General features: G+C 46.4%; 1 protein-coding gene and 2 long non-coding RNA genes across 6 annotated transcripts in view; 1 reads left to right on the forward strand and 2 right to left on the reverse strand.

The window, feature by feature from the left end:
* Window positions 1-14169, reverse strand: part of TSPAN2 (tetraspanin 2) — a 56457-nt gene extending 42288 nt beyond the window's left edge. For 3 of the 4 annotated variants that reach the window (XM_030326783.1, XM_030326782.1, XM_030326781.1), the window contains exon 1: window positions 14046-14169. In XM_030326783.1, coding sequence (XP_030182643.1) covers window positions 14046-14114 — 69 coding nt within the window. In that variant the 5' untranslated portion in view covers window positions 14115-14169. Of the gene's footprint in view, window positions 1-8103; window positions 8201-14045 lie in introns of all 4 variants that reach the window. The other variant, XM_030326786.1, reaches the window with a different exon arrangement.
* On the forward strand, window positions 89-19333 carry LOC116738268. Its single transcript, XR_004343997.1, has 8 exons — window positions 89-1816; window positions 2233-2427; window positions 4899-5110; window positions 5226-5267; window positions 8788-9056; window positions 11155-14075; window positions 16930-17058; window positions 19294-19333. It is a non-coding gene; the product is annotated as an uncharacterized LOC116738268 (long non-coding RNA).
* A 5828-nt stretch (window positions 19334-25161) lies between these two features.
* On the reverse strand, window positions 25162-25756 carry LOC115521504. The gene is made up of 2 exons (XR_003971081.1): window positions 25630-25756; window positions 25162-25419 (listed from the first exon to the last, which is right to left on the reverse strand). It is a non-coding gene; the product is annotated as an uncharacterized LOC115521504 (long non-coding RNA).
* Window positions 25757-27077: the final 1321 nt, after the last annotated feature.

The following is a 27077-nucleotide window of genomic DNA, read 5'->3' on the forward strand; positions in this document are numbered from 1 at the left end:
GAGAGAGGGAGACATAAGATCCCAAGCAGGCTCCAGGCTCTGAGCTGTCAGCACAGAGCCCGATGTGGGGCTCCAACTCCCAAGACCAAGAAAGACATCATGACCTGAGCTGAAGTCGGACGCTTGACCGACTGAGCCACCCCGGAGTCTGACAGCTTTAAAAGGGGTTTTGCATGTTTAAAAGGGTAGCATGGCATGGAAAAATATTGAAAGAAGTCATGCTAAAACAGTCACAGTATGTATCTTTGAAGGTGGGATTATGGGTGGCTTTTTTTTCTGACTCTACCGTCTAAGTTGTGTGCATTAAGCATGTATTACTCCCGTAAGCTTAAAAATGTTGTTTCTTTTCTTTCTTTTTTTTTTTTTTAAAGCATTATAGGGTAGTTTATCTGCTCAACCCTGAAAGAGCGGGGAGGCTTTTCTTGGGCCGTGCTTTAGTTTGGGAGGGAACCAGCTTTGAGGTCATTGCTGTTCTGGTGTAGGAAAGAGAATGATGCCCTTGGGAGGACACTGTCCTAGAAGCTCCCCGAGGCTGCCTGGGACAGACGTGCCCAGCAAAGCCTCACAGGCAACCCTCCCATCTTGCCTCTGCGGCGACCTGATGGAAAGACAGTTTCCAAATACAAAGCAAAATCTATTGACAGAGGCGTCAGGCCAAAGGCCTGCAGCCACCAAGCAGACTGTGGAGGAGGTGACTGGTCCCAGGGACACCCCACCACGCGGCCACATTTTTGGCATGTCTGTACACAGACTTTAATTTATTGCTGTCTGGGATCACCCTCCCAGACGGAACACATTTGTCCACTTCTGGCACACATGTATTCAGTGCATAATGGAAAATTAAAAGAGAAGTTGCAATTTAAAGCCACGGGGCAAGAAGAAAAAAATCTGGGCTTGCTCATCCACGCCCCCAACCCCAAACCACACGGGTTTCCTCCCGGGTCAAGGAAACTGTGGCTTAACTGAATGTCATCACTGTGTGGAGGGAATCCTCCCAGCACATAGCCACTGGCTGTGTCAGGAATACGTGGGTGAGGACCAGTCAGGCCTGAGGTTGCTCGTGACAACAGTGATCGCTGCTTTGGAAAATGACATCAACACAGACCACGTAGCCCTTTGGTTTTTTCAGACTCACCATTCCGGTAAGGCTCTTGTAATACTCCGATCACTGGACTCTGACTGATCTAACTCATGCTACAAACTGAATTAAATTGAAAAACTTCACCCCAATTCCAGTGCAGCCAGGGGCAAAGAGAGCAAGGCAGGTGTCAGTGAGTCCCCTTGCTCTGTGTGTCCCAAACCCGGGAAGAGACATCTCACTAAATGATGTGGGAGAAGACTTCAGGCCCACTAAGCTTAAATTTTAACCCCTTCTAGGCCCAAACCCTCCGTTTTCCCGCTCTTCTCCTTTTAATCTCAGCCGCAACATGCACCTCAGCCAGTGTTAGAACAAACAAGGAATGAGGCCGCCCTTTCCTTCTCTTGCCCCTGCCCTCACCTCCTTCCCCTTCCTCCCATCTTTCAAGGAATCAACTGCGGTCCCAGTGGGATGTGCTAGGCTTTAGGAAATCAATGCTGAAAGACAGGACTCACAGTCTCACATGGAAGATAATCCCATGAATGGACACATGCAACGTAATGCAGGAAGTGTGCTCATGGGAGAGCGTCACACTGCCCTGGGGGGTCAGAGCAAAGCGTGACAACCGGTGTTCGGCAGAAGGCATTTTGATTTACACCTTGAAGAATGAGCTGGAAGTCACTGAGCCAGGGAGGACTGGAAGGGGGGAGCAAATATCAGGCAGAGGGAACAGCATGGGTAAGGCTTTCCTTCCTTACCTGGAACCTGTGTTGGGCAGAGAGAGAAATCTGGGGCTGGAAAAGCACATTGGGGCAGACCATGCATGGCCCATGGCTTCTACTTAGCTTGCTGCCATCTTGGAAAGCCCATGGCAGGGCCTTGAGGGGAGGGGAGACGGGAGCTACTCATTTTGATGGAACAATCAGGAACATGAGTGCTTCCTCATGCCAGACAGTGAGAAACCAGAGATAAAGACCCGATGGCTGAAGGAGGGAGCAGGGACACTAGAGAGTGGATGTAGTTGAGTGGTGAGGACCACAAAGGATCCACTCTCCTAACTAAAGAACTTTCCTGAGGGCTGCCCCTGTGTCCAGGACTCGTACCAATCCTCGTGCCTCTGGAGTAATTCTCACTAGAGATGTTGTTTTTTCTAGGAATGGATGTTCTCCTACAGCAGCGTGAGTGGGACTTTGATGTTGGTCACTGAAACATTTATTGAACATCTATTGTGAGCCAGGAGCCAAAGATTCATAGGAAAGGAAGACCCAGTTCCTTCTCAGGAGGATCTCAGGGGCTCATGGAGAAGCTGGTTTCCACCGGGTGGTCCACAACAGACACAAACCTTGCAGGTAAGAATTCAATCACAGAACCAGCCCACGAGAAGATGCCAGATATCATTATCCTTTGTGTCACATTTCTTTTCTGAGGATGAACTGTGCATTAAGAACTCAGAGAATGTGATGAAACAGAATTTTGAGGGCAAATGTGTGCCCACCATTTAAAAAGAGGACAGGAATCAAATAGGGGAAAAAGGTAACAGTGAAGGGAACAGTGACATATACATCCATGTCATTAAATAGGGGGTCACCAGATACAACTATATTATGCATCTTCACAGGCAAGTGGTTTCAGTATCTAACCATACTCCAGAGCGTTTGCAGGACACAAAGTTGCAAATTGTAAGCATATGAGAAGGCAGTTTGTGTTCTAAAACTGAAGTAGCAGCGGAGAGGTCTCCAGACCTGCTCAGAAAGCATTTAAGAAAGTGGACGAGCAAAAAGTTTCCTTTAAGGAATGGCTATCTGTCAGAAACAGATCATCTGGCACAAAGCAGAACTTGTCAAAGGATTTCAATTTTATTTTGCTGTATTTATTTCTACTTTCCTAGGATTGCTGATGAAATGTTCCATCTTGAGGACATATTTTTTTCACTTAAAGAAAACAAAGATTTCATGGATCACAAACATGGTTCTTTGGAAGGCACTAAGTTGGAAAGCGGGCTGTGCTGAGATGCGGAAATGCAAAGATCACTCCCCAGACCCTGGTGCCCGGGGTTGCCCAGCTTCCCTCCTGCACCCACACCCAGAGGCGGCCAGCCAAACCTTGATCATAAAAAGCAAATACATGCTACTCTGCTATCTGATAACTAAACCCAGCAGAAAGCCCCCTATTTGGGTAAAAAAAGCTTCACTTGGGGAAGTTCTCAGTACATATTTTTTCACCTATATGGGAGACACAGTTTCAATTCCTCCTCACACTTGAGGGCCTCCGCTTACTCTCTTGCTGTTTCTTTAGCTTAGAAAGCTCTCCTCCCCTCTCCTCCCCTCCCCCTCCCCTGAGCTCCCCAACTTGCCCCCCATCCCCACCCCCAGCTATCAGCTCTCTTGTCACTTCCTCTGGGAAACCTATGCTGGCCTGCATATGTATTTTCCTTTATGTCTCATGTAACCACTTCTATTTAAATATTTCTGGAATTCAGAGGTGCCTGGGTAGCTCAGTTGGTTAAGTGCCTGACTCTTGATTTTGGCTCAAGTCAATGATCTCACAGTCTTGGGATCGAGCCTCGTGTGTGGTCTCTGCTGACATGGCGGGGCCTGCTTGGGATTCTCTGTCTCTCTCCCTCTCTCTCTCTGCCCGTCCCCGCTCTGTCTCTCTCAAAATAAATAAACATTAAAAACATAATCCGTTGTAAATATTTCTGGCATTGAAAAAAACTAAGGCCTGAGGTGCATGAGGGTAGGGACAGGGTGTATGTTGATTTACCCCTCAGCCTTGTAGAGCAGGCTCCCAACAGACATCTGTTAAGTGCAAGAGTGGAGAGCCTTCACAAGGTTACCATTTAGGCTGTGCTGTGGACTGAACTGTGTCCTCCACCACCACCCAGATTCATATGCTGAAGCCCTACCCGCAGTGTGATGATATTTGGAGGTGCGGCCTTTGAGGGATGATTAGGTTTAGATGGGGTCATGATGGTGAAAGCCCCATGATGGGATTCCTTTATAAGAGACCCTAGAGCCTGCACTCTCCCTCTCTGTCTCTCTCTCTCTCTCTCTGCCATGTGAGGACACAGTGAGAAGGCAGCCATCTGATTTCCAGGAAGAAAGCTTTCACCAAGAGCCCAATCGGCCAATACCTTGATCTTGACTTTCCAAGCCTCCAGAATTGTAAGAAATAAATTTCTGTTGTTTAAGCCAATCTATGGTATTTTTTTTATGGCAACCTGACTTGACTAAGACAGGCTGACAGGAATGATTGCCCCCCAAGGGAATACTTTGCAAAATACTATTTTCAAAAACATCTGAGCCTGGGAAACACTGTGCAGACACCTTGGAAGGCACTGTGTGAACACACTGCTGAATATACTCAGCAAAACACTTTCCCACAGAAAACCAAAACAAAACCAGCGCAGGTAGTCATCCACTTCCGTGTTTCCTAAGCCTGTGCGGACGTGTGCTGTCCCCTCATGCGTGGACACAGGGTACATCTCCACACGCCTTTTACAGGCAGGGACATATGAATGCAATTAGAGCAGCAATCAAGGACTCGAATGAAAGACTGAACCAAAGAAATTTTGTATTCTTGCTTCTCCAGGGTGAACCCCATGTGTGCCCACAACCCAACTCATCTGCAAATCTCTTCTTTGGGATGAAGTCATGCAAAGCTGGAAATGACACTTGAACCCCAGAGTTTCCATTAAAAGCTTTTAAGCTCGGGGGCAGTTCTCATCCCGGATGGAATCACGTAATGAGCACTCACAGTTTTGATGTGATTGCAAACCACATTATGATACCATAAGGGTAATGGAGTTTCATCCTTTCAGCAGGCAAACGTCAGAAGCACATTTGCTCTGGACGGTGACACTAATTTTCTCAAGGAGGAAAGCCAGCTCCCAAGATTTTCATCCCCTTATTCAGTGAAAGGAGGCAGACAGCACTTTCTCAAAATCGAGGATTTTGTCAGAAGAAACCCAAGAGCCAAAGGCTACAGGAGATCTGAGGAAGCTCGCTGCCTTTGCCCTGACATCCGGAGCAGGTGAGGTGTAACGGGGAGGCAGGGCTGCAGCAGTGTATGTTAGCTTGGAAACGTGCCGGTTAGATACCAGGGTTTCTGATTTTCCCTATTATTTTTCTCATAACGGTTTCATTAGAACAAGCTCGTGCTTCAGAAATTCCCGAAAGACTGCCTCCGGGTAAGGATATATTTTAAAACCAATCCATGTTGAATTCTCTGCACTGATGGTAATGTTCTGCAATCAACATCGCGACAGAATCAGGAGCATGTCCTCTCTGGAAAGAATGCCGGGTTATAGATTTGAGCCAAACACACCTTCTTGTGCTTGTTTAGGTCATTAGGAAGTTAACTTGTGTGGCTCAACCGGCATGGCATTGCGTGGGAGACAGTGTGGAAGTGCTGGGTCACCCCAGGGACAGGAGAAGGAAACTAACCTGGGGTGGAGCTTTCCTCCACCCCAAAGCAGATACAAGACAGGTGCTGGAAAGTGTGTTGCATTTACTCAGTGGTTCTACACAACGCCTTGTCTCTAAAGAGATACAGGGCAAAGGAGGAGGGGGGGGAAGGATCAGCAAGGATTAGGAGAAAGGTGATGGCCGTATAGTTGTCTTTGACAGCAATACAAATATCACAGACTGCTGGCTAATGATTCCAGTGAGCAGATGGCTTCATCAAGGGAAGATCAAATACAGAACTAACATCCAACCCACCAAGTCACTGAAGTGAATGAAATCCGCCGAAATCCGCCGTCTGCCTTAGCTCACCTAGCGGATGACTTCCCAGGAGCACAGTAATGGCCTTTTCTACATCCTCTGACTTCCTCCTTACAACACCTGGCTGGCTCTTATCCCAGGCTCGCCCTCTGAGTAGACATATACCTTGAGGGCTCCAATGCCTACTGTGATATCTCATCTGTATCAAGCTTTATATGAGCAAAGACTGGGCATGAAGCAATATTTGTTTTAGAGCCTAATATCTTTCAAGGTATCTCAAGAATTATTCTTGAGATACATAGGATTCTTAACTATCAATCAATGATAATGCTCTCCATCCAGTTTTAGATGGTACAGAGAAACAACAGGAGGAAATAAACGTTTCAGGTAGAACTCAGGTCAGACTGGAACAAGCCTAAAAGCTTTGGTTTATTAAAAAGTTAGCTTGGATGGAATCCCGGAGAAATCCTGAAAGTCCAGCTTGGTGTTCTAGAGAGCTTTTACTTAACAGCAATTTTGCCAGAAGCCATTTGTGCCGTGAAGGCAGACAGCGCTGGGGCATTAACAGGGGACCGGACAGATTCGAGCGTGTGCAGGGAGAGCAAATGGGCTTCCTGGCTGAGTGACAGCAACTTTCAGGGCACCAGGCCCTGCTCCACAGGGGGCTTTGCCATCCTCGCCCAACTTCCGTGCCCCAGTTTATAAGCTGACTCTTTCCCAACCACCATTACAATGGGGAGGACGGGGCTTGGCATGCACTTGGGAACACTGCCAACGATTCTTCTTGAAAATTCTACCGCTTCTGAGTATTCTGACTGCATAGCGATGCCCTCAGGCTGGATCATAACAAAAACATCCACCATATAGTGCTGCGGTGTCGACAGGAGGAGGTTCTAGGCATCCTAGATTGGAATCAGGCTCTGTCACTTACTAGTCTGTGATCTTGAGCAAGACACCTGATCCCTCTAACCCTCAGCTTCCTCATCTGCAAAGTGGAGGTAATAACAGTGCCTCCCTAAGAGGTTAAATGAGTTCACGGTTCACACTTCGGAGAGGGAGTGAGTGTTAGGAGTGGGAGTGGCACTTAGCGTCATTATGGTGGTAGACGTGCTAATGTTACTACATACAGTCAAACTGAAAACTGAATCCTACTCAAGGTAGGAAACACCAGTCCCATAGTACCAATAACTAAGTCTTCTGCTACCTGTCTCCCCTCACTTTTATTTTAGCTCTATGCTCTTTCCAGGATAGCTAGAATCCCCTTGAGTTTTCTCAATCATCCGATACTCCAGACGTCAGTGCCCCTTTCTAAAAACTATACTTCCCCTCTCTCTTTAGTTTTATAAGACCTAATGAGAGATAAACAGAAAAAATCATGTAGAGAGAAAGAATAACTATACTTAGGCTAGAGCTATCCAATAGAACTTTTCCCAGTGATGTGAATATAGATGTTCCCTCTCTGTGCTATCCAGTATTGTAGCCACTAGCCCCCTATGGTTATCAAGCACTTGACATGGGGCTACTGTGACTGGGGAGCTGAATATTAAGTCTCTTTTAATACTAACTAATTTAAATCTGAGTCACCGCATATGATTAGTAGCACGGTCACCATACTGGAATGCACACGTTCATCACAGCTCCAACCTTCTCTCCTGCTGGTCTGCAGACTTAGAGTGGTTGACACCAGAGAGTCTGGGGCCACACACGGAAACCCAGCTCTGTCGCTGGCTGGCTCGGAGTCCCCGCCAAGTCTCTTAAAGTGTCTGCACCTCTGTCTCCTCCTGTGCAAACTAGGGGTAACAATAGCTGCTATTTCGGAGACTGGAGTGAGGATTTAAGGAGCTAATGTAGAAAATGCGCTCAGGAAAGCAGCGGCACACAGCTTACATTTATATAATGCTTACTATTCTTCCTCAAGGTTTTGCTCCTGAAATTAAGTTTAAAAACTGTCTCTTGATACATATATACCCTTTCTCGATTTCCATCTTGCTTTTCCTCTGTCTTAAACTGACCAGTCATGTTCTCAACCTCTCTCCTGCCTCTCATATACTGGACCTGACTCTCGGCTTCCACGTCTGTAAAATGGGGATAATTACATTATGTCATGGGCCCGTTGCAATGTGTGATCAAATGGGATAAGGCATGTGAAAGCATTTTGTAAACTAAAACATCATATGAATGTTAATTAGCATTATTATTTTTGTGTCCAATTAAATCCAAAAAGGATGAAAAAGGCCGGCCAAGGTAACCCTTACTCATCTGTAAGATATGCTCTCAGCCAATCGGATATTCTCATTTTACCTGCTTCTTCCTCAATTCCTTCTCCGAATTCTTTAGCAACCATGACGTGATTTGCCTCAGTGGTCAGTACAGCATCACTTACTTCAGGAGAACAGCCCTGTTGTGATGTTAATGGTCAATATTAACATAGGGGATGGAGGTTATGTTCTTTTTTGTCACACATGGTTGGAGACATAAGGATATTGCATGCATGTTCTAGAATTGCACAGTGAAATGAAGTGAACAATGGACACATGGTCACTGGGTAATTCTAGAAACCATCAAGTCTTAATGTGAAAAAAAAAAAAAAAGTCTTTTAAGAGAAGTGCCATAAGGAAGCCAAAACAAAGGGTACTCTCTGCCCCGTTCAGAAATGAAAGCCACCAGTAGGTCTTTGACCTCTTCAGGCCACATCTAAACCAAAGTGTATTCCCTAGATCAGTAGCATCAGCATCACTGGGAGGCTTGTTAGAGATGCAGACCTACTGAGCAAAGTGGATATTTGGACAAGATCTTCCAATGATTTGCAGACACACTGAAGTTAGAGGGGCGGCAATCACCAAAGGCTTTCCCATCGCTTCTCAAAGCCTTCCCCTTGGTAGTAGAGAGGGAGAGCAGGGCACAAACAGGCAGCCCTTGTGCTGCCATCAGTGAACGTAGTCCTGTTGGCCAGAGCTTTGCCAGTGACCGCTGAACTTCTTCTAGGTGCGGAGAGACAAAGGAGGATCCCAGCAAGAAACAGTCACTGCCCTCGAGGAGCAAAGACACTAGAGAGGAAATAAGCCACAGTGAAAGGGAAAATGGAGCGCTAACATAGAGGCATGAGTGTCTCAAGGTCAAGGACTGTGTCTTAATCATTTTTGAATGCCCAAGCACTTGGCAGGGTGCTGGGCACACAGTAGGTCATCAGCATATGTCTCCTGAATAACTACAGAGGAGGACATCTGTCCTTTGGACTCCGTGCCTTTCGGAAGGTATGAAACTCTTGCCCTTTTAGTTGGTCAGGTTGGACCTAGGCCACCTATCTGTCACTTCTCTTTACCTTTATGAACCTCTTGGATTCTGGTTTCTACTTGTACTTCTAATGCTTAAATATGACTGCTGCTAATAACTTACGTTATTGAGTGTTACCTATGCACACATACTATACTTACTATTTTGCCTATAGTAACTCATTTTATCTGCACAAAAATCACAGATGGATGTTGGTACTCAATTATGTCTATTTTATAGATGAGAAAACTGAGGCTCAAAGAGGTTGAACAACTTGTCCAAGGTCCCCTAGTTAGTAAATAATACAGGCAAGAACAACCCCAGGCAGTGTGATGCCAGTATCCACCTTCCTGGCTTTGAGTTCCTGGATTTGAATGGCCATACTGCCTGGACCTGTCCGAGGTCGACCCGACTACTGGCACTATACCTCTAGCCTCCACACACTGGCCCTGTCATAGACTCCTTGCCCCCTCCAGCAACGCTAGGCCCCTCTTGTCCACGTTAGGGGAGGCTGGCCTCCACTGCTATCTTCCCCCCCTAGACAGAAATCAGAAACAAAGACTATCCTACAAGAATGCCAAGGAAATTCCTGTCTGCCTTCTGGGGTGGTCTAGCTTTTGGGTGGACTCCAAAGAATACTTTCTTCAGGTATTTTTCTAAACCAGTGTTCTGAACAGGTGGTAGCTCTGAAGTCGCTGTTTGAATTCAACTTGACAAAGTGGAGGAGGCAACCTGTGTAAGCTTCAGTAGGGTCAAATATGTTTTACTCCCCAGCCCACGGGACACAGTCTTTCCCAACAGCACCTGCTAGACATCACTGACTGAAACCCCAAAGCTGCATGAATAGTGGTGAGAAGGAAAGGAGAGAAACTTCAGACAAGCCATATATGGCATGTGACTTTCAACAATGAGCAGTCCTGCTTCCTGTCGGTCGCTAACACCAAGTTGCTCGGTATAGCACAATGATAGGAAAACGCTGAGCGTACAACAATAAACCAAGGAATAAACAGTGCCCAGGTTTTTCTTGAAACCAACATATGCAGTGTGGTGGACTGTGGTGTTTTGTTTATATTGCTATGCAACAGAAGAAAAAAATAAAGGTGATTTCAGTGAAAGGCATAGGAATATACTGTGCTATCTGATTGCAGTGTCCGAATTTAGACATGACAGATGTTGGGAGGGGTTCCATGTTAGACAGCGACCATGATAACAGACATGAATTTGGTGGGGTTCATGGCTAGGCTGTACTTCTGTTTTTAAAAATTCAGTGGTGAATACAGTCAGCGGCCCTGGGCCAGGCAGTGCTGTGCTGGCTCTGGCAGGATCTAGCTGAATGTTTATAAAATCAGGAGCACAGCCTGGGGAGGCTTACTTAAACCAAACTGCCAGAGGAGGCTGCAAATTGATTTGTCAAATTGCAGATCACAGAACACACCCACCCCTACCTCCTTGCCTGCCTTCTGTTGAAGGCCTGATAGGAAAGAGAGTGTAGTCCCCGAGGGGGACCTTCTATCTCAGAGGGGCAGACACCCAAACATCCAACAGTGTGTGGCAATATTACACTTGAATATCACAGTTAAAGCCCAGCCTTCCAGGAAAACCGGCCCCCACCCTCTGCCCATTCCCCAACCTCCCCACAAACCCCTCCAACTTCAGAAACGAGGGTGGGGCTTTTCTGGAATCAGGTTCCCTCAGTTACAGTGAAGGTAGACATCTAGATAATTTATCCCAAATACTCATTTTCCCCTAAGTCATTATGTACTGGTTTCAGCTGGCCGTTTCCCTGTGGTTGTGCATGTAGAGGACCTGGGAAGGCCTCTTGTAACTGCTGCTGCTCCGAGACCCACAGTCCCCACCCTCCCATGGAGTGGGGAGAGAGGAAGACCCCATACCACCCGCACCCATCCCTGCCCCTGTCCTGGGCTCAATCTGTCCAAGAGAGAACAAATTGGCAGGTAATGAGCGGGAAGAGATAGGCTCAGTCGTCCAGATAAAGTCGATCATTGATTATCTGTGCAAACTGGAAAGGTTATTTGTACCACGTCCTCTAACCTGCAGATTCATGAATTCATTCTACAGACTATTCACTGAGCGGCTCCTGCGTGCTGGATTCTGTTCTAGGCACTGGAGGTGCAACTGTGAACAAGACATAAAAACAAAACAAACAAACCAAAAACTCCTGCTCTCCGAGCACTCCGAGTTCTAGCGCTCCAAATTCGTGAGTACGAATTGAGAAGATAACATGTAGTTATCCTAAAACAAAGACAAGCTGCAAGCCATTTGGCAAACATACAGGCTATTCCCCCAAATTATGGGACTCGGGAAAGAGAGCTAATTTTTATCGAATGCTTCCTGTCTGCACTAATAACAACGCTTTTTGAGCACTTACTACGTACTAGACTCAAAGGAAGAGGAGGTCAGGCGCTTTACACATTTCCTTTTAATCCTCCTGACAACCCCGTTACCTCAATAGTATGGACGAGAAAACAGACTCCTAGAGATGAGAATAGCTTACTCAAGCACACTCTGCCTGGGATCTCTGCACTCAAGCCTGACCCCTTTGTCAGACTGGATGGTGGCATCGCTCCCTTGCCTTGCCTACCTTCATTCAACAGTCCTTCGGGGTTCAGCTTAAGCACCCTATTCTTCAGGACAAGAGTCCTGACTCCTCACTATTGCTGTGATCCTTTCTCTGAACTCCTTAATTAGATCATACATATAAAAGGTCACGACTAACCCCAGTAGCTAACACATGGTAGACGCTCAAACACCACTTCGTTCCTACTTCCCTTCTTTACTGTGCTTATGGCCAGAAGTGTGAACTTTTCGCTTGATTATATACTTATTAACTTGTTGTTCTATATGCATTGGGCTTGTTTCCTTAACAACATTAGCAAACTTAGGTAACAGCATTTTATATTGACAAATTATACATATTAATTTATATTTATATGTGATAAGTGAGCTTTATAATACTTATTTAATAATTGTTTAACAGTGGTTCTCAAACTCAAGCATGCATCAGAATTACCTAGAAGGCTTGCTAAAATAGATTGCTGGGTCCCTACCCCAGAGTTCCTGCTTCAGCAGGCCTAGAATGGAGCTGAGAATATGCATTTCTGACAAGTTCTAAGGAAATGCTGATGCTGCTGGTCTAGGAACCACTCTTTGAGAACCCCTGCTTAGGAGTGTGATGTACCACAGTGCTTAGGAGTTCGAGTCCTGCCTCTGCCACTCACTAGCTATTTGACCTTGGGCAAGTCAACCTATTTGAGCCTCTTTCTTCAACTGTAAAAATGGGGATAGCAATATTATACACGTGAGGACTGTTGTGAGGATTAAGTGTAATAATGAATGCAATGTGCTTAGCACTGTCCCTGACACACAGAAAACATTCAAGAAATGCTTCCTCTTATCCCTGGAAGGGCTGGCATAACATCAGGCACTAAGTAAGCACTGAGCCCAGCCCGAGAATTCCTTCTAAGGCTGATATGAAACTTGTTTTGAATTTGTAAGCAGCGAGAGCGAAGGGTGTCACCCAAGCATGACATCTATAATTAACAGCTTTTGAAATTAAGCCACACTATTAAAAAGCACAACATAAAGGGCCTTTAGAAATGTCCCTCCCTACAGCAGGCTGAGTGTAAATGCCTGGGATACAAAAACCATGTGTATTTTTAAAATTCAGGGGCTGTCTTTGGGGTGCCTCCTTCACACCTTCCCCTGCTGCAGGATGCTGAGCCTGGTAACTTGTCTTCTGAGAGGCTGCAGTTGCTGAAGTCACCCAGCCATCTGGGCTAATGGGTTGGCAGACATGAGCAGAGCCCATCACTCAATAATTAATTAGTTGCAGCCATGGGAAGACCGACTCCCCAGAGCCCATAGGACAATCACCATCCTCTTCCTTCCTGGCTGTTTCAAAGCACCCGGGCCACTGCTGCTCCCCCCCCCCCCCAACCCACCACCCCAGCTTTAAGAACCTGTTCACCCAAAACAAGATTTTTATTTTCCCCCAGGGTCTAACTGAGCAGTTATACTGACCAACAGTTTCTTGAGAAAGCCCAAACAGGAACGTGCAGAGAAAACAATTTTTAGACCTTGTCCTCCAGGGCCTGAGACAGGATAGCCGGGGATCTAGGGATGGTCTGGCCTTAACCTCGTCCCAATAATATAGGAGACCAGGGGCATGGCCCTGTCTCTCTGTGAACCACTAATCCGGGGAATGCTGGTTCAATGCAAAGTTGAATGAGATCATCTGTGGTATTTAGCAGAGGCTGCGGGCTAGGGGTTGTGGGGAGATGCCGATGCCCTTTGCAAGCCCCTCTCTTCCGTCCATACGCTTCGCAGAAGAGCACCACCACCCCCTCCCAGCCCGTGGTACCCTCTTCTAACACCCAAAATAAGGACGACCCCCCCCATACCATTTTCACTCCTACCCCCAATTTCCTAAACAAAACCATCCTCGCCAGGTGGTGTCTCCACACACGCCCTTTGGGGCACCACCCCCCGGCAGCCCCCTCCTGGGCCCGGAGAGGGGGGGGGTTCTCTTCCAGCGCCCTGGCCAGGCCCCCGCTGCGGTAGAAAGGGAGAGCAAGAAGGGGTGAGTGCCCTGAAGGCTGGGGGGACCCAGTCCTCAGGAGGTGAGGTGAGGAGGGGCTGGTGTCCCCGCATCTGGAGTCACCAGCTGAGGCAGAAGGTTCCTCAAAGGTAAGATCCACAAGGTGTCCCCCCCCCTTCTCACCGTTTCTTGTTGCTCAACCTCTCCCTCCCTCTGTGCTTCCTTCCCCTCCATCCCTCCCCTTTTATTTCCCCCTCCCTCTTTGTCTGCCTCTTCCACACCTCCGCCTGTTTGAACACCCAGCCTTCAGGAGCCCGGCTCGGACGCCGCAAAGGCCAGCTCCCCGGGGACCCTGGCCCCGCGCCCCCGCCCGGCCCCTCCCCTGCCCGGCCCTCCGGGCTCCGGGTCTCACCCAGAAGAGCAGGTTGAAGCCGAGCAGCAGGTACTTGATGCATCGCAGGCCCCCGCGGAAGCGCCCCATGCTGCGGCCCCGGCGGCGGGATCCCGAGTCCCCAGGCCCGCGCTCGGAGCGCCGGGAGCGGCGGGAGCCGGCGGGGAGGGGGCGGAGCGCGAGGGACGGTGGGCGGGGCCTGCGGGGGGCGGGGCGGCGGGGCGGGGCCTGCGCCCGGCGCGGGGCTGGAGCGGGCCCTATGGGACCCCGAGGGACTGGCGTGGGGTGGGGGCGCAGAGGGGGCGGAGAGCCGAAGGCCGGAAGGACGCGTCCTCCGCTGTGCCCCCGCAGCGCGGGACCGTCCCTCGGTTGCGGGGCCCCGCGGGCGCAGCGCTCTCGGTGCTTCCGCGGGCATCTGACGGGTAGGAGCGTCCGCTGGGGACCGGAGACCCATTTAATCAGCGCCCTGTGCAGAGACTCATTTGAGGCCTGCGGTGGCGGTTGAGAATGAGGACGCGGCCCCGGTGGCTGTGGAAACCTAGGAAGGTGGCCTCGGGCAGAAGAGAAAAGTAGGACCCGGGGCCGCCCTGAAGCTGGCAGTACCCGGGCTGTGCTCCCCCGGCGCCGGGCGAGCGCACCGGCCGCGGGGCCCCTTCTGGGGATCCCCCCGCTTCGGTTGCTCCCGCACTCCTCCGAGAACTCTTACCTTAATAGGCAAGAACTGGCAGAAGGCGCGGGATGCGGTTACCCTGCGCCCTGATGGCTCCCCACCCTGCCCCTTCTGCACTGAGCGGGGGAGTCAGTCAGACCCCTCGGGTCCCGCTGGATTCGACTGGTGGGAGGGCTTCGAAAGGAATTCAGATCCTGGGGTATTAATTGTGATGGGGACACGGGAGAAAAAGGGGGGGGGCGGGTTTTGTGTTGCTGTTTTATTAAGTTAGGCTGCTGGCAGGGAAACCAGGCTCCCGCTCCCATTGACTAAGAGTCTGCAATATGTGGTGCCAGACGGTATGGGGGCGACAAGAAAGTGTAAAATCCAGGAATCCTGTGCATCAATTCAGCAAAACTTGAAGTGCCAATTATAGGCTAGGCATAGTAGCAAGCCCCAGGGACTCAACAATGAGACAGCCAGGCCTGGCAGTATCTTCTCTGGTGGTAGAGAGACATCTGTAAGCACATAGTTACAGCAAGATGGGGAAGTTGGGCAAGGTGCTGGCCAGCAGAGCTGGACCTCACCTCATTAGACAGGGAAGACTTTACAGAGGAGAGTGGGCCTGACCTGGTCTCCAAGAATGAGGTGAGCACAAAGGAAGAGCGGTCCAGGCAGATGGGACAGCATGTACAAAACCACAGGGCTGGAGAGACCAAAGTCCCTCCCCCCACACACACGACCTCCAACTACGAGAAATGTAGTTAGCTCAAGTGGAACAGACAGGAGGTGAATCTGGGAGGTGGTGGGCATAGCTCTCAGCTGACAAAGGTCCAAAAGTATCCTTGGGTCTCAGTTTCTTCATTTGCAACATGGAGATCATAGCACCTGCTTCGTAGAGTTGTGAGGATTCAGTTACTCTTTGTAAAGTGCCTAGAACAGTGCCTGGCACAGAGTAAGTACTCTCTAAAGCTAAGCTATCACCGCATCACACTCTTATCAATCAACCGGTTTCTACCATGTTGCCATCTTTGCCTCCATCTGTGTCTTTGGACATTTGTTTGAATAGTGAATTTTATTTATGGAAATGAGTAAGAAGCCACAAAAATAAAAGTGCTGGTTCTGGTAATAAGTCTCAAATAGTGCAATAGAGACAAAGATGTGAGTCATTAGGTATGCAGAAAGAGGCAAATAGCTTCCATCAAACACTGTTCTAGGTCTCTCATTTCTGCTCTATTATGAAGGAAAAGAACTAAAGGGTAGGGTCTCGTACCTAGTGGGCATTCAATAAATCTGAACTGAATGAACAGCAATGATATATTTTAAATATATTGTTGAATTTTAAGTCTCTAAGACAAAATGCATTTAGAGATGATATATTCAAAACTCTTGAGAACAGAACCCTTATAATAACATGTAAATGTATTATTCCTTCATACTATGATTTTAGCTCACATGTATTAGAGACAGATGGTTCCCTACCTAGCATAACAGGTTTAGATTTTGAATATCGACTTTCCCAGCTCCCCCCTCCCCATCTATAAAGTTGTGTCTTAGGGGAGCTGACCCTTGACAGGACTGGGGCACCCTGACTGATAACACATTTGCAAGAATCCATTATTATACGAAAACGGGGGGCTACAATACATGACATACTCAGGAAGTTAGCTTTTAAACTAGGTGTCATGCAAAGCCACAGACAAGATCTAGGCAGGCGATAAGATGGTTAGATGTCTATTTTTAGAATGGTCAAGCTGGGGCCACATGGAAGATGGTTTAAAGTTAAGAATTGAGACTAAGCAGTTCAGGGAAGAAATGAGAACTTGAACCAAGACAGTGGCAGTGGATATAGGAAGGAGGCTCAGATCTGAGAGAGACTCAAAGACTGAGAAAAGATCAAGACTGTGAATATGAGGAGTAGAGACGAAAGAAAGGTAAGGATGATTCCTGGGCTCCTTACTTGGGTAATTAATCAGATCCAGGGACCATCAATTCAGAGAGGGAGTATAGGAGGTAGAACAGGTTTGGGGGAGAATGTTATATATGCTGTAGCTGGGCTTTCCTGTCACCCAATCCTACATCCAGTTTAGAGGACAGGGAAACTGGGTACCTGCCTCCTGGTTTCCTTTGCAGTTCTGATTAATGGTATTCATGTGGAAGGCTGCTGGAGGCTTCTGGAAAATCTGAAGTTGTGTTAATAAAAGTTCAATTGTCACTGGCATTGCTTCCTTCCCCTTTTTCCTATCTTGAACTCAGACATGATGCCTGGAACAGTAGAACACTTTGTGGCTATGAGGAAAGGCCAAGTGAATGGCAGACCTGCCAGGAGATCGTTGAGTTGCTGAGCCAACGCCAGCAGCCGTCCACCTCCAGATCTCTTGTTATGTAAGAAAAATCGCCCTCGTTTTGTTACATTCTGTCACTTGATGATATTTCTAACTGACACATGAAGACAGTAAATTCATATTTGGATCTGTTGAGTTTTAGATCTGATGGGAAATCCAGATGGAGTGGTCCAGGAGAAGATGGAAAGATTATTGGGATTCTGGAGAGAGGTTTGGGCTGTTGAAGTTAGAGGTTCGGGCTGTTGAAGTTAGAGATTCATTAGCAAATGGTGCTAATAGAAACCAGTGGTCTCAAACTTTTGCCCACATGTCCCTCAAAGAATTATGAAAAAAATATTCTCATTTGTGCACTTTGCCCAATATTTTACTGTGAATATTTTCAACATACAGAAAAGTTGAAATACTTGAGCAGTGAGCAACATACACACACCACCTAGATTCTCCCATAAACATTTTGCTTTAGTTACATTACTTATCTCTACATCTGTCCATTTTCAATCCATTTTATTTTTTGTACATTTCCAAATACATGTTTGACACCAATACATTTCACCTCTAAATTTTTTGGCATGCATGACACTACCTATATTAGTAGTTTTTCTTTTTTGCTTGAAGTAAAATTTGCCTCAGTGAAATGTACACATTTTTAAGTACCCCATTCAATGATGTTTGACAAATGCTTTTGTGTTTATAACAAAGAGGTCCCTTGAACTCTTTTGCAGTCAGTCTGTGCCCTCGTCCCTTCTAGAGGCAACTGCTGTTCTGATTTTTTCATGATAGATTAATTTTCCCTCTTCTGTAACATCATATAAATGGAATTTTACAGTATTTACCCTCACATTTTTAAAATTTTATTAGTATTTTAAATGTTTATTTACTTTTGAGAGAGAGAGAGACAGAGCGCGAGTAGGGGAGGAGCAGAGAGAGAAGGAGACACAGAATCCGAAGCAGGCTCCAGGCTCTGAGCTGTCAGCACAGAGCCTGATGCGGGGCTTGAACTCACGAACTGTGAGATCATGACCTGACCTGAAGTCGGACGCCTAACAGACTGAGCCACCCAGGTGTCCCATACCCTCACATATTTTTAAGTTGACATATAAATTTCTTTATTATAAGTTAGAATATTTGCAAAAGATGTCATTTCTAATGTATTTTAAATATCTACATAAAAAACGGTCACATCCCTCATTTTAATGCATCCACTAGAAACTTAGTGCCAGTGTCATTTGCTACCGACCATCACCCACTTCTTTTTATGTCTCAGGTTTAACACTTGAAATGACGATATGAAATGTTTCATCAGGTCTAGTGCATGACAATCTCTCAATTTTTAAATTAAATTTTAAATTTAAACTTTAAATTTTAAAGACTTAATTCAAGATAAATTTTTATTGAGGTGCAATTGACATACATTATATGAGTTTCAAGTATACAACATAAAGATTCAACATTTTTACATATTCATCATCCATTTAAAAAATGTATAAACAAGCTCATCTTCAACAGAGTAAAGGTGTCACAACTTTCCTTTTTCTCCTTGAACTTGTATTTCCATTCTATCTTTCCATGCGATGTAATCCTAAAGTAATTTTTATGCTTGAAAGATTTTTCTTGAATGTGCTTTTATACTTGTCTGAGCAAATATTACTATATGTTTATTAAAAGAAATTTTGCCTCCTGAGACCCTAAGGCTCTAAGTGTTAATTAATTTATTCTCGCTTGAGCTATCATTAATTATTCTTAGTACACAATTGATTACTGATTAACACACAATTATAGTTTAAATGCACAATCATTAAGCACAAATGTAAAATATTACTGGAACTGCATCTTTTAATGAGGTTGGGGGGGGCTGGGATTTTTCTCCTACTAGTTTACCTATCCACGGATGAATATTCCTTATTGCTAGAACAGCACAGGGCTCAGCATAAATTGTCTTAATATTTTTCCTTGCTTTGATATTAATGCTGAGAAACACTGGTTGGATAAATAAGTGAATGAGGATGGAAGAAGTTGTTATAGCAACTGCCAATTAGTTCTTCAACCCCCTTCTGAATTATAAGCCCCAATTCACATATAGATGTATCATCAAAAACTATCATCAAATGATCAATATGCTGACAACTCCATTTGGTCTTTCTTCAATTTTATTTATTTTATTATTATTTTACTTTTTTATTTTTTATTTTATTTATTTATTTATGTATGTATGTATTTATTTATTTGAAATTAAGAGGTTTTTTTTTTTTTTAATGTTTATTTATTTTTGAGACAGACAGAGACAGAGCATGAACAGGGGAGGGTCAGAGAGAGGGAGACACAGAATCTGAAACAGGCTCCAGGCTCTGAGCTGTCAGCACAGAGCCCGACGCGGGGCTCGAACTCACGGACTGCAAGATCATGACCTGAGCCAAAGTCGACCGCTTAACCGACCGAGCCACCCAGGTACCCCATTATTTTACTTTTTTAGATGTTTATTTACTTTTGAGAGAGAGAGAGAGAGCAGGGCAGAGAGAGAGGGAGAGATAGAGAATATCAAACAGGCTCCACACTGTCAGTACAGAGCCCAGTGAAGGGCTTGAACTCACAAACCGTGAGATCGTGACCTGAGCCGAAATCAAGAGTCGGACGCTTAACCGACTGAGCCACCCGGGTGCCCCAATATTTTTATTTTATTTTTTAATGTTTATTTATTTTTGAGAGAGAGAGAGCATGAGCGGGGGACAGGCAGAGAGAGAGAGAGAGGGAGGGAGACACAGAATCTGAAGCAGGCTCCAGGCTCTGAGCTGTAATCACAAAGCCCCACAGGGGGCTCAGACCAACGAACCACGAGATCATGACCTGAGCTGACTGAGCCACCCAGGAGCCCCTGTTCAACTTTATTGAAAGCAGGATTGGAACCCTTCTAACTTACAAGAGCATTTATTACCCATATTATAGTCATTCACTATATTATAGTCCTTGTAGGTAGTCTCAGTACCTATGGCATTTTTTTTTAATTGAAGTTTAGTCAACACACAATCTTATATTGCTTTCAGGTGTACAACATAGTCATGTGACAAGTCTAACCGTGATGCCATGCTCACCACAAGTGTAGCTACTGTCTGTCACCATACAACGTTATTACAATACCATTGACTGACTATATTCCCTCTGCTGTACCTTTCATGCTGTGACTTATTCATTCCATAACTGGAAGCCTGTACCTCCCACTCCCCTTCACCCATTTTACCTATCCCCCAACCCCTTCCCCTCTGGCAGCCATCAGGTTGTTCTTTCCTACAGCAACTTTTCAAGTTGCTGGCCCAGAGATTTTTACATAAACTCTGAAGAAATGTGCCCTTATCAGATTTAGGATGAGCAAGAAGGAACTTATGAAGGAAGACGCCTGTCATCAAGGTGTCACGTATTCTCAGGCAGATTGATTCTAGGAAGGAAAACATATGGCAATTGAGGATCTGGAAATGGATCCTCTTGAAACTATTCATGTTGGAACGTCTTCTGGAAAGATGTCTTATATTGCCAGGTTATGCGTGCCCCAGAGATGGACTGCTGTTTTGAGCCCTGAGAGTGGATGATATGGCCAGGGAGGATGTGAAAAGTGTTGAGAATGGAAACTTTATTTTATTTTTATTTTTATTTATTTTTTTTGAGAGAGAGTGCACAAGTGGGGGAGGGGGGGCAGAGGGAGAGAGAGAATCTTAAGCAGGCTCCACGCTGAGCGGAGCTCCCATCCCACGACCCTGGGATCATGACCTAAGCCAAAATCAAAAGTCAAATGCTCAACTGACTAGGCCACCCAGGCACCCCAAGAATGAAAACTTTAAAACAGCTACATTTTAAGAAGGGAGCAGAGGAGACGTAACACTCAAAGGAGACTAGTCGGACATGACCAGAGAGGTGAGAGAAAAATCAGAAGACAGTGATGTCATAGAGGCTGGAGGAGGAAGAAAGTTTCTGAAAGGAAGGACTTAGTCAAAGTGCACATACCTCAGCAGGAGCAGGTAAGATAAAAGTTGATTGCATTTGGTGATGTGGTAACTCAGGACATCAGGGTAAGGGCTGTTTCAGAAGCGTGGTGGGGGGGGGGCATGTGGAAGCTGGGCTGCAGTTTAGGGGTGACTGGGCAGTGGGGGAGTCACTGTAGCTGCTCTTCAGGAAGCCCACCTACAAGAGCGGTAGAGGAAAAGTGGTGGCGTGGGGGGGACGAATTTTCTTTTCTCTTTCCTTTCTTCCTTCGTGGAAAGATTTGGACATGTTCGTAGTAGTGCTTTGTGTCCTTCCAGTGCCTGTGGAGAAAGAGAGGTCAAAAAAGATGAAAAGCAAGAGTAGAGACTCGGAAGAAGTAGAAAGGTGCGGAGAGACAGAACACTGACGGGGGTTTACGTACGGAGACGGGAGAAAGCAGGCAAGGGACGGTGGCATCGAAAAAGCTTGCATTCTGTGTTGCCTAATCTCAGTCCTTGAACTCTCTGTGATCTGATTTTGCTACCTGTGGAACTCTCTGCCTATTTGTTTTAGTGTCTTGTTTCCTTGTGTGTTGTGTGATTTCTTTCTCTTTTCTTACGGTAAGCTGCTCATTTCCCCGTGGAAAATTGTGGAAATGCCTTGTGTCCTGAGTTGAGGTTTTGTTTCTCCGGCGAGGGTTTACTTTGATGTCCGCAAATCAATCATCTCAAGGCACCACCGCAGAGTGTTAATTCAGACAGCAAACCCATTTCAAGGCTGGCTTTACAAGTTCCCAGGGGAGATTCCACCTGGAGCCCCCCCCCCCAACCTCAAGATCAAAACATGTCCATTTCCTTGTTGCCCCCTTTCTTATGATGGGTTTATTTCCTCTCTAGTCCTACCTTGAGAGTGCAGCCCTTGGGAGGGGACACCAGGTTTGGGTAAGGGTATCCTCATACACTCTTTACCTTAGTGGGATTTCATGCTTTACTTCATCAACTTTGAGACTTTGCAGCTGTTGAAACAGAAACTCGGGGCCAGAGATGGTCTTGGCATCTTATTTCCCAGGGTTCTTGAATTCACTTCATTTTGGCCTTTGTCGACGCTTTTTCTTTTGTGCGAGCTAAGCAACCTGTTTTTAAAAAGATGCTTATATATTTTATCCTGTGCTTTAGTTTCAGTGGAGGAAGTACTTCGGGGCATCAAGTCTGCCCTAGTGTTGGAAAAAGAACTGTGGTGTACCTGCTATCTAAACTTTGGTTTTGATAAGCAGGCCGTGAGCAGTGTTTGACTGCTTAGCTTGTGATGTATTAATTCTGTTGCTATGTGGTTGTTGCTGGAAAATAGTGTGTGGGCTCAGGGTTTCTAAACCAACCATTTCTTGGATGCCCAGAGAAAGATGGAAGGCGAGGCCTTGGTTTGCTGATTACAACTCATCTCCATGGTCACAGGTTGCTGGGCTCTCCGCTTTCAATGTTTTATCTGCAGCACTCAGGCAGTAGTAGCTTCCTTTCATCATTTTTTAGCTCCTGGTGTTTGCTGGTGAGAGGAAGCCATGCACACCTGCTTGTGTAGACATGTATGGTGCAAGAGAAGGGACCGTGACACAGGAGGCGGAGGCAAACACAAAGGATAATTGATTGTTTCCATAGGGCCCTTTGGGAATAGCCTACTCATTTTTGTTTTCACTTTTCTAGGGGGTCGGGAAAGGAGAGAACATAACCCATTCAGGTCTAATTTATGAGTCCGAATATTTATCGTATCTCATAGATGATCCCCATTTTCATCACCTGAATTAGGGAAAATTTTTTAAAATTACAGAATAATAATCTGGCATAATGTTTTTTGTTTTTTTTTTTTTTTTTTTTGAGAGAGAGAGAGAGAGAGAGAGAGAGAGAGATTGAGAATCTTAAGCAGGCTCACACCCAGCATGAAGCCCTGTGCAGGTCGATCTCACGACCATGGAATCGTGACCTGAGCTGAAATCAAGAGTCAGATGCTCCACAGACTGAGCCACCTAGGTGCCCCTAATCTGGCATAATTTTAATGTGACTTTTCTTGTTGCTTCTAAATTTTGACAGGGACCTCAAAGACGGGGAACAAAATCTTTAGAACCTTTACATTCTAAAGCAGAACAAAGGGATGTACATCTATATATATTATAAGGAATCGGCCTGCGTGATTGTGGAGGTTGACAAGTCTCAGGATCTGTAGTCTGCAGTCGCAAAGTCAATGATGTAGTTCCAGTCCGAAAGCTGGCAGGCTTAAGATGGAAACAGAGCTGATTTTTCAGGTGAAATCTGAAGGCGGGGAAAGACCGGTGTCTCAGCTCAAGGCAGGCAGGTGAGAGGAGGTCTCTCTTACTCCAGCCTTGTGTTCTAGTCAGATCTTCAACTGCTTGGATGAGGCCCACCCGCATTAGGGGGGTAATCTGCTTTACTCAGTCTGCCAACTGAAATGTTAATTCCTTACAGAACACCCTCAAGACATACTCAGAATAATGTTTGGCCAAGTGTGTGGGTACCCTGTTCCTGGTCTGGTTGACACATGAAATTAACCATCACACTGTCTTTGCAGGACGTGCATAGAACTAGAACCCAGTTCTGGTAGCCACGGGCTACCCTATCGCCTTGGCAGGTGGCCCCCTTGGTTAAGCATCCAACTTTGGCTCAGGTCATGATCTCGCAGTTTGTGAGTTTGAGCTCCATCCATGTCAGGCTCTGTGCTGACAGCTCAGAGCCTGGAGCCTGTTTCAGATTCTGTGTCTCTCTCTGCCCCTCCCTGCTCGTGCTCTCTTTCTCTCTCAAAGAATAAATAAACATTAAAACAAAAAAATTAAAAAAAAAAAAAAAAGAAGAAGAAGCCTAAAAATACACTGACAAACCTCTGGTCTATTGTAAATTCATCAGCTTATATGACCTCTGGTCTAAGGAAGCCTGCGGATGTTCTAAAAGAAAAGGTGTCTACCAAAACGTCGTATTTCGAAGAGGCCAACCTAGAGTCCGAAGTGAGAAGTCCTAGGTGCTCCAAGTGCAGCGAGAGAGCTCAGGGAGCCAAGATCCTTTCAGGCTGTGGGAGTCTGGGAAAATCTCAAGAGAGGGGTGGCTGTGGAGGGCTGGGGCTTGAATGATTAGTGTGATGAGAGAGGTAGAGTTGGATGGTGGGACAAACATCGGAGCGAGTGATGCGTGTGGGGGAAACGGCGAATTGCCCGCTTTGGCCTGAGTGCAGGGGGTATGAATGAAGGGTGCTTAGGAGCAGCCCAGGACAGTGCGGTGCCGCTAGGGGATGCACGAGATGGTCTTTGGTGGCATGTGATGGCCATTTTAGAGTTTATCAGTTAGGCATTTATATTAACGCACCTTGGAAATATTTAAACGGTAATGATAATATTCCTCACGATGAGGCAAAGTAAAGAAAATGAGGCAACTTAATATTCAGGAAGCAGTAATTTGGGGGCGGCCGGGTGACTCAGTTGGTGAAGCGTCGGACTCTTGATTTCAGTTCAGGTCACGATCTCCTGGTTGGTTGGTGAGATCGAGCCCTGTGTCGGGCTCCGCGCTGACAGTGCGGAGCCTGCTAGGGATTCTCTCTCGCTCCCTCTCTCTGCCCCTCTCCCTTCTCAAAATAAATTAAAAAATCATTAAAGAAAGAAGGAAGTAATAACTTGGATGGTGCACAGACATGACAAAAATCATCAAGGAAAAATGCAGGGAGATTGGGCTCAGTTTAGAATGATTTAGGAGGGTAGGCACGCTAAGTGTTTAGGGTGGGGCTTTGGTAGATCCATCTGAGAGCGGGTGTGAAATGGACTAAGGTGGAAAAAGTGATCTAGGTGGCAGAGACCAGTAAGGAAAGTATTGTAACGCGGTAGTAGTAAGAGTTTCCTCTTTAAGGAACATGCTGCTGCTTTTCCTTCACGCGTTCCTATATTTGCTCAAGTTCTTATTGTAAATTCATCAGCTTGCTTCACGTGGAAGCAACACGTGCAGCTGGAAGTGGCCGGCATTTTTCCCCACTGCCTCTCTGCAAACAGACATCCCTGGGTTCTGGCAGTGGCGTTTTGAAGCTTTGACACATTACACGTCACAGTTCCATGTCTGAGCTCCTTTCCTTAGAGTCAACGCCACTCTTTTTTGCACCCAAAATTTTCATCTCAGCGCAACGAAAGAAGTCTTGCGTGAAAAAGCTGGGGGTGGGGAAGGGGGAGGGGGAATAAGACCTTCGGAAACTGTCAGGCTGACGCCTTGAAATTGCGCAGAGAATCTTGAGTTCTATTCCAGTGAAACAAAGTTGCAAGGAGGCAAGCAAAAGCTTTCCATCCGCATCCCCCACCCCCCAAGTCCAGCTCTGTGCACTTTTTTAATCTTCAGTTCTTTTGTTTGCGATGTCTACATTCTTCGAGGCACTGTGGATTTCTTAAGACACTGCAACCCACATTGAAATATTCTTCCTGCAAGAAATGAAGCATTGAATTAGCATATGGTGAAGGAAGTTGCCTGTCCAGGAAGGAACCTGCAGTGCTATTCTAACGGATAGATCTTCAGGAGCCGGAGAAGTGACTCTGGCAGGGCTCTAGCTGCTTCCTGCCTGTAGTCTGTCAGCTTATTTTCCTGGCTTTCTCTTCTGACGTCCGGAATCTCATCGATGGGTTATCACTTACCCCTTCCTTCATCCTCCCAAAGCAGGGGGATGCTTCAGTCAGCCTTCTTCCTTAGATGAATGTATTTATACATAACTGTTGGTGGAATGAATACATTCCTTTTCGGTTTCCTCTGTCACTTCTCACTAGCTTGGTGGCTTATTTACTTAGTGGTTGGTTACCTTATCTCTCTGAAGGCTATGGATGAGTCAGCGAATGAGGCCAGGGGAGGACTCTGTGGCGTGCAACCTGATATGAGGTGCCATCTGGTACCTTCTTTCTCAACCTCCCATCTCCCAAACCTCCTCTACCGGCCCACCCCTTGACAGGATGCTGCCTGACTTTATTTCCTAGGCAAAACCCCGGGAAAATGCTCTTTGTCCTTAATGATCCTTCAGCTGTTTTTTCAGGATCTGTAGTAGACACCTCATTTTTTATTTTTTTTTGTCCAGAACCCCCTTCTCAATTCTTTGGGAATGTCGCCCCAGTTCCTCTGCTATTTTTCTTTGGAGGAACACCCCTCCCCTTGGAAGCTGTCTTGTTGAGAGTCTGTCAGGGTAGGTGTTGTGTGTTGTGGCCAAGAAGTGAGCCTGTGACCCAAGCTGAGCTCGTCAGTCTGTCCCTGGGGAATCGAAATGTGAGCGACACAGCCTAAGAGCTGGAGAGCGCTCGGGCAGCTACTTTGGGACAGTGGTGACTGTCTATAATCCCTGCTTCTGGGATCTGTGGCACTTCCTTTGTTCCCGTCCTTTTCAAGGCCCTGTGGTTCAGCCTTCCCTTTGATGCCGCAGCATCTGCTTCCAATAAATTAGCTTTTTCTGAAGCAAGCCAGACTCCATTGCTGTTGTTTATGATCAAAGAACCCCGAAAAGGCCACCGTCTGCTCCCTTTTCTCTGTCTCTTGTAGCTCCCCCCACTGCTTACAGCTCTGGGGGCTTCACATTTCTATGAGAGCAAAACCCAGCTCCCAGAGTGGCCTGCAGGCCAAGCCCACACCGCTCTGGGGGCCTCTCTGCCTGCCTTCTTGGGGAGCAGTCTCTCTTGGGCCCCCCTCACCTTCTCTCCTTCTTTGAGTGTACCGTGCACTCCTGCGTGGGGATCTCCCAAGTTGCCTTCTGCCTGCGGGGCTCTTGGAGTTGGCTTTTTCAGTGCCCTTACCAACCCTTGCCTGGTAGGGGCTCTCAACATACCTGATACTTTTTCATCATAACATGCATTGTGTAATCATATATTTTATCATTGTTTATCTCCTTCGCTAGACCATAAGCTCCATGAGGACAGGAACTATACATTTGTCCCTGACTGTATTTTAGTGTCTAACGTGGCACTTGCTAGGCAATAAGAGTCCAAAACATTTTTGTGGAATGAATACATAAAAAACATGCAATCTGACCTTGCCAGACCACCCGAGGTATGAATTTGCTTCCAGTCTCCCACTTATCAGGATTTCTTGGCTTCATCTGTTCTCT

The sequence above is a fragment of the Lynx canadensis genome, chromosome C1 (genome assembly GCF_007474595.2).
Source record: "Lynx canadensis isolate LIC74 chromosome C1, mLynCan4.pri.v2, whole genome shotgun sequence".
In the NCBI taxonomy this organism is placed as follows: Eukaryota; Metazoa; Chordata; class Mammalia; order Carnivora; family Felidae; genus Lynx; species Lynx canadensis.